We start from the raw sequence: 11,102 nt of genomic DNA, 5'->3' as shown, positions 1-11,102 counted from the left end.
CACTAAAACCACTAATGCATTAAAAAAATGCAACTGTTTTATATCTCTCGACAGTTTAACGAGCATGGCTTGCATTAAAACCAGCAATGCATGCAACTGGCATGTCAAACGATCTAAGATCGGAAATAGCGTTCTCTGAGAAACCACCAACGCATTAAAAATGCAATTCTTATATCAAACAATTGAACATCTCTCTCGACAGTTTAACACTCCTTCTCTCATCTCATCACTCTATCTTTCCGTCGACTTCCCCAAGTTCACGTCCTGACTCGACGAATCGGTTAAACACGCCACTGTCATGCGTCACGTCAAACATCTCTGTCAGCATCTAGCGTTCAGCGAGAGGATTATTTATTTCATTTTAATTTTTGACGCGATGCATTACAAGCACCGATGCATTCCAAAGTGAAGCTGTCAAACCAGCAGCGTGCTGCGCTCGCTCTCTCTCCTCCAGACAGGAGAGTTGACGGGAGGTAATCCTCCATGTGAGGAGGCGGCACGGGCGCGGAGGCGTGTTGTTTTCCATTCAAATCCTTACTAGTCCTATAAAAAGCGGAACTCGGAGCTAGAAAGAAAGAGAGAGGTAGATAGAGAGAGAGAGAGGGAGAGAGACAGGGGGAAAGCGCGCAGAACGACACGGCTGTATCTGTGGAGATGGAGATGCTGCATGGATCCGCAGGTGTCCAAACGGCGCTGAAAAACGCCGCCGTGTGCGTAATGCTGCTTCCGCGCTTCCTTCTCGCCGCCGTGATGCTCTGGCTCCTGGATTTCTTGTGCATCCGGAGGAAGGTGCTCACGAAGATGCGAGAGAGCGACCTGAGCAGCCCCGACGATCCGCCGCTCTGCGTGTCCGACTCCAACAAGATGTTCACGCTCGAGTCGCTGCGCGCCGTGTGGTACGGCCACAAGCTGGACTTCTTCAAGACGGCGCATCTGGGCGGCGCGGCGCCCAACACCGAGGTGGTTCCGCTGGACAGCGCGTCGCGGAGAGGCGCGCAGCGGATCCTGGACTACGCCCGCGGGAGGAGACCCCTCATCCTGAACTTTGGGAGCTGCTCCTGACCGCCGTTCATGACGCGCCTCGCGGCGTTCCAACGCGTCGCGCGGCAGTACGCGGACATCGCGGACTCGCTGCTGGTGTATATCGAGGAAGCGCATCCTTCAGACGGCTGGGTGAGTTCCGACGCGCCTTACCAGATCCCTAGGCACCGCTGTCTGGAGGACAGACTCCGCGCCGCGGAGCTCATGAACCGCGAGGCGCAGGGGAGCGCCGTGGTCGTGGACACCATGGAGAACTCGTCTAACTCGGCGTACGGCGCCTATTTCGAGCGCCTCTACATACTGAAGGACGAGAAGGTCGTGTATCAAGGCGGCAGGGGTCCAGAAGGCTACCGGATCTCGGAGCTCAGAGACTGGCTGGAGCGCTACCGGAGCGATCTGGAAGCTTCTAAAGCGGCGACGGTGGTGCACGTTTAAGGCGGATGGATGCACTGATGTTTTCTTTCTTGCCCCACTCTCCCCTGCTAAAAAATATATAGACACCATCACAAAAATTGTAATGGTCGTACTGGTTATGTTAGCACACGTACGTCTGCAAGATGTATATGTTAATGACAAAGCATCTGCTGTGTACAGACGTCTGTAAGATGTCAGTTTTACATGCATTCTAAATTATAAACATCTTAAAGAGATCTAAAAGGAAACGTCCTATAGACGTATCGCTGATAAGCAATAAATCAAAAAAAAATATGTAAATGGACGTCTCCGTGATGAACGCGTGCTATCAGGGGATTGGGAGTTGTATTGGTTTGAATGGAAACAGTAATGGACCCTGTGGGTTTCTACTGGTAATTGGTCACCTTTTTATTGGTGGCTTGTTAAAAGCATTAAATCCTAATGGAATGTGTCCCAAAACACACTACAGAAACCCATTTTTAATGGTTCGAATGGTTAAAAGTTGATTGTCTGTAAGGGTATTTCTAGTGGAAACCATTTGAGTTTCTGTGATGGTTTCTATAGTTTTTTTCAGCAGGTCGTGTCCTTATCAAGTCCTTGGCTGCGTTTCAAGACCTACACTCTTAAAAATAAAGGTGCTTACACTCTTAAAGCGAGACACTGCAGGTGAATAGGGTAAAAAAACCGAAACAACTAATAGTTATCGCCTTACTTACCCAGTTGATTACATTGATAATTGCAAACAATTTTTTGTAATACAAGTTTTCTAAAATGTTAGGTTTAAATATGCAATTTTTTGCATACAAATCTAAGTCAGTTTTTCAAATTCTTGTTTAATTTTTTTTTTGACATATTAGAGTCAAATGTTTTCATCTCATTTTTGTCACTCCATAATTCAGAAAATACTTCGAACGGGCAGAAAACAATATACTTTCACAATTTTGTGGGGAATAAAATGTATATAATCAAGCAAATTATATATGAACAAAACCCTCTGTAAAAACCTTCAGGACAGGAACAGAAATGTAATGTTTGGTGTTTGCGAGTGCTACTGAAGAGGAGATTTATGGCTCGGCGTAGGAGAAAAAACTCCGGCCTTTTAAAATATGTATAGTAATTGAAATCTATTGACACAAATAGATAAAGTGCTATAAAAGAAACACTTAACAGTGTCTTTCGGATGTTTTCTTTCCACTACATTCTGAAAAAACACTGAAAAACCAAAAATCCCAAAACTTGACAGGTGCATGATAAAAACTGCAGTGTCTCTCCCCTTAAAAATAAAAGTTCTTTATTGGCATCAATGGTTCCACAAAGAACATTTACCATCCATAGAACCTTTTCATTCCACAAAAGCTTCTTTACAGTGGAAAAGGGTTCTTTAGATCATTGAAATGTTCTTCACTGGAGGGTTCTTTGTGGAACCAAAACTGGTTCTTCTATGACATCACTGTGAAATCCCCCTTTGGAAGCTTTATTTTTAAGACTGTAAAAGGTTCTTCACAGTGAGGCCATAGAAGAACCATTTTTGGTTCCACAAAGAACCATTCAGTCAAAAAAACATCTCTTTCTTACCTTTTTATCTACCTTTTCACAACAAAGAAGCTTTCGTGAAACAGAAACTGTGTTAAAGCTTCAGATGTTAAAGGTTCTTTATGGAACCATTGAGACAAAAAAGGTTCTTCTATGGCATCACTGTGAAGCGCCTTTATTTGTAAGAGTGTAGCGACTCGATGTATTTGCGAAAAGTTCCATTATAGCTTCTACAGATCGTTTCGGTCTACACTGTCTCAGCTACATTGAGATGTTCTCAAGAAGGTCTTGATGGAGCGTGCATTGAGCCAGGCTTTTCGGCCAGGGGTCCATGCACTGTAAAAGCGTTTTCTCAGGTAACCTAGAAATGACATTAGGTTACACCAATGAAAGCATTTTTAAGAGTTGCACATTTGACTTTTTTTACCGTGTGGACCCCTGGGGGCCCATGAAGGTACTCCAGGAGAAAACCGTTGATGGATGGATGTTTTTCCAGCTCGATCTCGTGTCTTTATATCGAAGTCATTAGCTGTGTTCAAAACTCAGTGACTGTCTGTGCACTTTTTACACTGTACGTTTCTTTAGATCACATTAGGAACGCTGTAGATGCTAAATGGCTCTTTGGAAATTACTACTACAAAAAAAAAGTTCTTGATGTCTCATTACAGGTTCAAGTGTTTTAAAAAAACCTTCAGGGTTTTCAACTGGCAGAGAAGAAATGCTGCTTAAACCATCTGAAAACATGAACTAATGATGTGCTTAGAATTACATTATGCTTATATTTGATATTTTATAAAGTGCTATTAAAAAAATAGCTTTCTATACTGAGTCTGTAAAGGTTGAAAACCCTTGAGCTAGAGGATAAAACACTCAGCTTAAACATGCGTTTTGTGCATCTAGATGCGCAGCTCGCCAGGTTTTGAACACAGCCGTCAAATCAGTGTCTTCAGCTGCTGCTACGGTCAAACACAATACTGCAAACGTCGTCGGGTTTTAGTTTCACGCATACAGTTATCTAAACAGATGTTTATGTGACCGCATGATAGCTGTTGTGCTTCATCTCTGTTGTTCAGGCCTACTTGTTTCATGTCAATCCAACCTGGCATTTTATTTGAGATATTGCAGAAACGGTATATCTATCTATCTGAAACATATCCCGTTTTATTTTTGTATGGTATCTTTCCCTTGTGAGTGTGTGTGTGAGTGTGTGTGTGTGTGTGTGTGTGTGTGTGTGTGTGTGAGAGGCCAAGAGGCCCTTTCATTGTACTCTGGAGTTATTGTGAAGATCGGTTTTTAAAAGGATTTTAACCAGAAAACCGATACTGATGTAATTTGACACTAGAGTACAGAACAGAGAAATGGCCTCCAGACGTATTGCCAAATGTCGTTTTGTAAATGGTGTATATTTTATTGAACACTTTTTTTAAATAAATGGTAGAGCACCCTCTAAATCGGGCTTATCTGTAATCTCTAGGCGAGTTAGACGCCTCAGAAATGTTGTGTGAGATACGGCATTATTAATACATTCCTGCTGGAATAATTGATTCATTGACACGCAAGACAAACTATGCTTTTTTGTGGCTGTAAGAAACTTTTGCATTTCCAAACTATATTTTGTTTTACATGACAAACGCATACATCATCTCTCATAAGTTTATACTTTTTTTAGCTGTAGGCATTGGGAGATTTTGAGCTTGAATATATTTAAAAATGCACATTTTAAAATTTAATTTCAAAACGCAAACACACTAGCCATAATTTGTAGTGTTTGTTAAGCCAAGCATCACTATGAATATTGCTGTAAATTAATATTTTAAATAAATGGTATAATATTAACACTTTTTTTATTTTAATAAATGTAACAAGTAAATAAAATAAGATACCAAATAACATACAAGATATATTTTCAAAACAAGCCCGGAGAGAGAGAACTAAGCATATTTTTGTCATATGTGACACTGGAGCACAAAATCAGTCATAAGGGTCAATTTTTCAAAATTGAGGTTTATGCATCATCTGAAAGCTGAATAAATTATCTTTCCATTGGTGTATGGTTTGTTAGGATAGCACAATATTTGGTCGAGATACAACTATTTGAAAATCTGGAATCTGAGGGTGCAAAAAAATCTAAATATTGAGAAAATCATCTTTAAAGTTGTTCAAATGAAGTTCTTAGCAATGCATATTACTAATCAAACATTAAGTTTTGATATATTTACGGTAGAACATTTACTAAATATCTTCATGGAACATGATCTTTACTTAATATCCTAATGATTTTTGGCATAAAAGAGAAATGTATAATTGTGACCCATACAATGTATTGTTGGCTATTGCTACAAATATCCCCCAGCGACTTAACACTGCTTTTGTGCTGCAGGCTCACAGATATCATTATCTGACCTTTTGCCTCTCTGATTGGGGTTCGGTTGCCCAACCGAAATAAGACAGAGGTCAAAGGTTGTGGAACAAAACAGGGTCAAGATAGCAGAAAGACTGACGTTCATCAGGTGCAAACACAAACAACACAGATAACACTAACGCAGACAGTGTGGACTGAAGATTCAGATTGTGTTTTAAAATCTCTCTAACAGAAAAACAGTAGCATCATTATTCCATTTCACCTACAAATCCCAAAAGACGCTTTAGCTTTCCCATTATTTACATGCTACACTTCCCAAAAGATCAGCCTGGGAAGCAGCTAAGACCAGCAAATCAGCTTAGGCTGCTTGAAGATGTTTTTGTCAGCAGGGTGTTCATTAGAAACATGCTTTAAAAACAGCTTTAAAGTCAAAACTACATGCACGGGAGATTTGTGCACAATACGAGGAATGAGGATGCATTATGAAAATAAACCAATGTCATAATATTTGAGTTCAGTTCACTTCCACATTTTTTTTTTCAATGTATTAAAATGTTGTGTGCAATTGAATCTGTTGCTTGTCGTTTCTTTGTAATTAATTGCAAAATTTACTAGCAATTTCTGAGAGAAAGTTAAATCCACCAAATTAGTTTTAATTTATTTATGCATGTTGAAAAAAATACTTTTTCAGTGTTTTTGCTTCAACTTTGTAATTATTTGTTACATTCACTGAAATAAATGGTCATTGCTTCAAAACTAACAAAAATATAATACAAAAATGTATAATAATGCATAACAATGATAATCAGGTTTTCTGGACAGCTGTATAATGAAATATTTAATGTATCTCAATTAATGCATTACATTTCATAGTTCTAAAATTAAAATACAAATAAAATGCTAATTATACTGTAAAATGTAAAGATGTGATAATAATATAATATTGCTTATATTTGTGAAATGTACACTAAAATTAAATACAAATTAAATATTAATCAAATTAACTGTAAATTGAAAAATATATATTTTAATTATTAATGAAATTGACAAGCAATTTCTGAGTGAAAACTTTTTTCAGTGCACTAGATTAAAGTCCTTTGCACATTTATGTAATATTTGACATGATAATTATGTAAACAACACTGTTCTAAGCAAATAATGAAAGAAACGTGTTGTATAGCCTGAAGGCACAGCATAGAAATAAAAATAAAACTTTTTTTTTTTACATTTATGCTTATATTAATGCATTTTTCAGATGCTTTTATCCAAAGTGACTCCCAACAGAGGAGTTCATCAGAAAGAAACTTCACTTTTAGACATCCCAGCCTAACCTTACAACGAAACAAGAACATGTCCTCCCTACGGTTTCTAAAATAGCAGTGAAAGCGTGTCCTGTGGCCAAAGGAAAGAGAAGCAAACAAGCTTCCTGTCATCTGATGTCATGCCTGACAACTGCATCCCGCGTTACCATGGGAACCATGTTGCTATGAGATCAATCTCTTTGCGCCACCGAAGAGAGACGGAGCATCTTTGTTAAAAATGAGCGACGCACCTCACACTCATCACATCTGGCCATCAGACCGCATTATCAACCGCGCTTTCATTCTGAATTTGCATTTCTATTGCAGATTTTTACTTGCAGGTAGCATAGCATACTACTTGACAATATTATGAGAAGCTGCTCGCTACATACTAAGTAAGGCCGAAACATGAGTATTCAAACACACACACACACACACACACACACACACACAACGTCACTCATAAAAGTATATAATTTACTTATTTAAATAAATATGTTAAGTATTTTATATACAGTATATGCACACACACGCACAGTACTGCTCAAAATTTTGGAACAATTAAGATTTACATTTTTTTTTAAAGAGTCTCTGTTGTTCACCAAGGGTGCATTTATTTGATCGAAAATGCAGTAAAAATTGTGAAATATTATTAGAATGTAAAACAGCTGTGTTCTATGTGAATCTCTGTTAAACTGTAATGTATTTCTGTGATGCGCAGCTGTATTTTCAGCATCATTCCTCCAGTCTTCAGTGTCACATGATCTTCAGAAATCAGTATAATATGCTGATCTGCTGCTCGAGAAACATTTCTGATTATTATCAATGTTGAAAACAGTTAATATTTTTGTGGAAACCGTGATGCATTTTATTTTTCAGGATTCACAGATGAACAGAAAGTTCAAAAGAACGGCATTTATTTGAAATATAATTTTTTGTAACATTATAAATATCTTTACTGTCACCTTCGATCAGTTTAATGCATCCTTGATGAATATATTAAAGAATATCCACAAAAATATTAAGCACCAAAAATCATTTTCAACATTAAGAAATGTTGACTGGAGTAAAGATGCTGAAAATTCAGCTTTGATCACAGAAATCAATTATGGTTTACAATATCCTAAAACAGAAAACAATTATTTTAAATTGTAATAAAATTTCACAATTTTTACTTTATTTTTCCTTTTTTTTTTTAAATGCAGCCAGTCAAAAAAATATTCCAAACTTCTGACCAGTACTGTTTGCATATATAAAATAATTAACATATTTGTTTAAATAGCCATAAATACATTATATACATTTTATATTCAATTATAAATAAAAAAATCAATTATAAAAAAAGACAATAATTATTCTAAACTTTTCACCGGTATAGTAAAACTGTTACATCAAGTTAAAGAAACTTTATATCATTCATTATTTGTAATAATTTAATCACATTTAATTAACTAATCCGTTATGCAGGGCACAACTGAAACGCATCAGAAATGCACACAAGTTTTCTGCATCTCTCCAAGAATTTCACGTCTAATTTCGATGCTGCTTTTCTGCCACAAGCAACATCCGGCAGATATGAACTCGTTGAGATGAGATATTCTCAGTTATGTAAAGTCCCACATTTGCAGCGTCAGATGTTGCTTGGTTTCTCTCTGGGAGCTCTTTAGCATCTATTGAAAGAAACCGCATTCATCTGCTCCACGAGGAATGAAGCAGCTCTTCTAATGCAAGCGGCATGATGCCCTTAATCGAGACGCGGAGCTGGCAGCTCTTCCCGAATCCTCCCACATGCCCCGAGGTTACTCTGCATAACCGTGACGCATGTCCAGCAGAGGTGGAGGATCCCGGGAGAGACGTGTGCGTTCATCTGGATATCTATCGGCTTTAATGCACAGAGAAAATCTGCTTATTTCCTCTGCTGACCCCGGCGTGACCCCTGCTTTCCGCCCATCTGCAGCGGCAATTACGTGTCAAGGGTGCATTGCATGAACAACATGCACAATACTGTTTAATCCCTGTTCTGACTATGCTTTTTTTTTACCGAAATGTATTTGAAGCATACTGACTGACTGACTGCAAATAAGCTTTTTTGTTGTTGTTTGTTTTGGACAAATTATATTTGTGAATGCATTTCATTTTATGCTTTTATATACACATACACATTATATATACATTCAGTTTAAACAGTATTCAAAAAAATTGTTATAATAATATAAATGAAATAAAGTAAATTATATATATATATATATATACCGTTTGATATCAGAACAATTTTTAATGTTTTTTAAAGAAGTCTCTTCTGCTCATCAAGGCTGCATTTATTTGATCAAAAATACAGAAAAAAATTTAATATTGTGAAAAATTATTATGACGTAAAATAAAGTTTTTTTTATTTTAATATACATTAAACTCTAATGTATTTCTGTGATGCGCAGCTGTATTTTCAGCATCATTCCTCCAGTCTTCAGTGTCACATGATCTTCAGAAATCAGTATAATATGCAGATTTATTATCAGAGCTGAAACTGTTGCTGCTTCATATTTTTTGGGAAGCTGTGATACTTTGTTTCAGGATTCTTTGATGAATAAAAAGTTAAAAAGAAGAGCATTTATTTAAAATAGAAATATTTTCTAACAATATACTCTACCGTTCAAAAGTTTGGGGTCAGTACATTTTTATTCTTTCTGTTTTGAAAGAAATTAAAACTTTTATTCAGCGAGGATGTGTTCAATTGATAAGAAGTGATAGCAAAGATTTATATTTTGAATATAAAATGTTTATTTTCTTTAATATCATTTGTACATGAACACACATTTTTAGAAGTCATTTACAATGCCAAAAAAATTGTTTTTAAATTAAATATGCAAGTAATGTTAATCAAAATACGTAATGAAATATAATAATTTGTACATGCAGCCTCCATCATGCTTGCAATTTCCTTGCTGAAATATATATATATTTATTTTATATATTTTATTTTTAAATAATATACATGTGTGTATATATATATATATTTTTTTTTTATGCATATAAATTTTTTTGTATTTAAAAAAAATAATAAAAGCAAATAATGTATCATCTAAATATTTACATTTATATAAATATATTTGGCATTATGTATGAGCAACATAATGGCCATTTTTTGTGTATTTTAAAACGTCAGAAATGCGTATTGTTGTCATGTGAGATTCCTGGGAATAAATGTAATAAGGAACTGCGGAAATCTGGTTGTGCTGTAAGCGTTAGTAGATTGTGAGGGCAACGAAGGTTTTCTGAGGTTAACTTCCGTTCTGCTGATAATATCCAGTAATCCAGCAGATACGGGGAACAGCGCAGATCGAGATTAGTTCTTCATCCACAGCGCGGGAACCACGCTTGATCCTAAACCTCAGCCTGTAATACACTGATGGCCTGAAACCACTCGTGTGTCAGATGGACTCGCTGTGAACCCACAGACACTGCTGTGTTTTGTCTTGCCGTTAGCTGTGGCTTCTTCTTTATCATTTGTGTCCCTGCAGCACAAAAGCAGTGTTGAGTCGCTGGGGGATATTTGTAGCAATAGCCAACAATACATTGTATGGGGCACAATTATACATTTCTCTTTTATGCCAAAAATCATTAGGATATTAAGTAAAGATCATGTTCCATGAAGATATTTAGTAAATGTCCTACCGTAAATATATCAAAACTTAATGTTTGATTAGTAATATGCATTGCTAAGAACTTCATTTGAACAACTTTAAAGATGATTTTCTCAATATTTAGATTTTTTTGCACCCTCAGATTCCAGATTTTCAAATATTGTCAGATCCTAACAAACCATACATCAATGGAAATATTATTTATTCAGATTTCAGATTATGCATAAATCTCAGTTTTGAAACATTTACACTTATGACTGGTTTTGTGCTCCAGGGTCACATATTTACAGTTGCAATATCAACTTCAAAATAAGTGGCATTGACTTAAAAAAAAATAAAACACACATTACAACTAAGGTTTCAAAATATAAAAATTCATATATCGTTCAAAATGAAGACAAACTGTCATAATACAACATAAAACGTAAAGGTTTGTATGTGAACACATTTTAAGATTTATAATCATTAGGCTATGTATTTTTATTTATATTTTATTGAATTATTTGCAAAAATGTATTTAAAGCACACTGTAAATAACGTAAAATATATTATGAAATGTTTTTTTTGACAAAGCTTTGTATATAGACACATCATTTTATGATTCATGGGCATTTCATGTATTATTTTAACAAAAAGTATTTTAAGTACACTGCAAATAACGTCAAAATATATAATAAAATGTTTTTTTACAATATATATTTTATGATTTATAATAGTTTTATGTATTTTAACAATGTATTTGAAAATATATGTGTGTGTGTGTGTGTGATGACTGAAGTGTGTGTGTGTGTGTGTGTGTGTGTGTGTGTG

The 11,102-nt window shown here is 36.0% G+C and overlaps 1 protein-coding gene across 1 annotated transcript; it reads left to right on the top strand.

Annotated features, from left to right (window-relative positions):
* Positions 1-393: 393 nt before the first annotated feature.
* On the top strand, positions 394-1,636 carry dio3b (iodothyronine deiodinase 3b). Its single transcript, XM_071582334.1, has one exon. The coding sequence runs from the start codon at positions 655-657 to the stop codon at positions 1,474-1,476; it is 822 nt and encodes a 273-aa protein (XP_071438435.1). The 5' UTR covers positions 394-654; the 3' UTR covers positions 1,477-1,636.
* The last annotated feature ends 9,466 nt before the right edge of the window (positions 1,637-11,102 follow it).

Source organism: Sinocyclocheilus grahami, unplaced genomic scaffold, assembly GCF_001515645.1.
Source record: "Sinocyclocheilus grahami isolate Dianchi unplaced genomic scaffold, SAMN03320097.WGS_v1.1 scaffold949.1, whole genome shotgun sequence".
Classification (NCBI taxonomy): Eukaryota; Metazoa; Chordata; class Actinopteri; order Cypriniformes; family Cyprinidae; genus Sinocyclocheilus; species Sinocyclocheilus grahami.
Note: the sequence above shows the minus strand (reverse complement) of the source record. Positions and strands in the feature narration are given on the sequence as shown.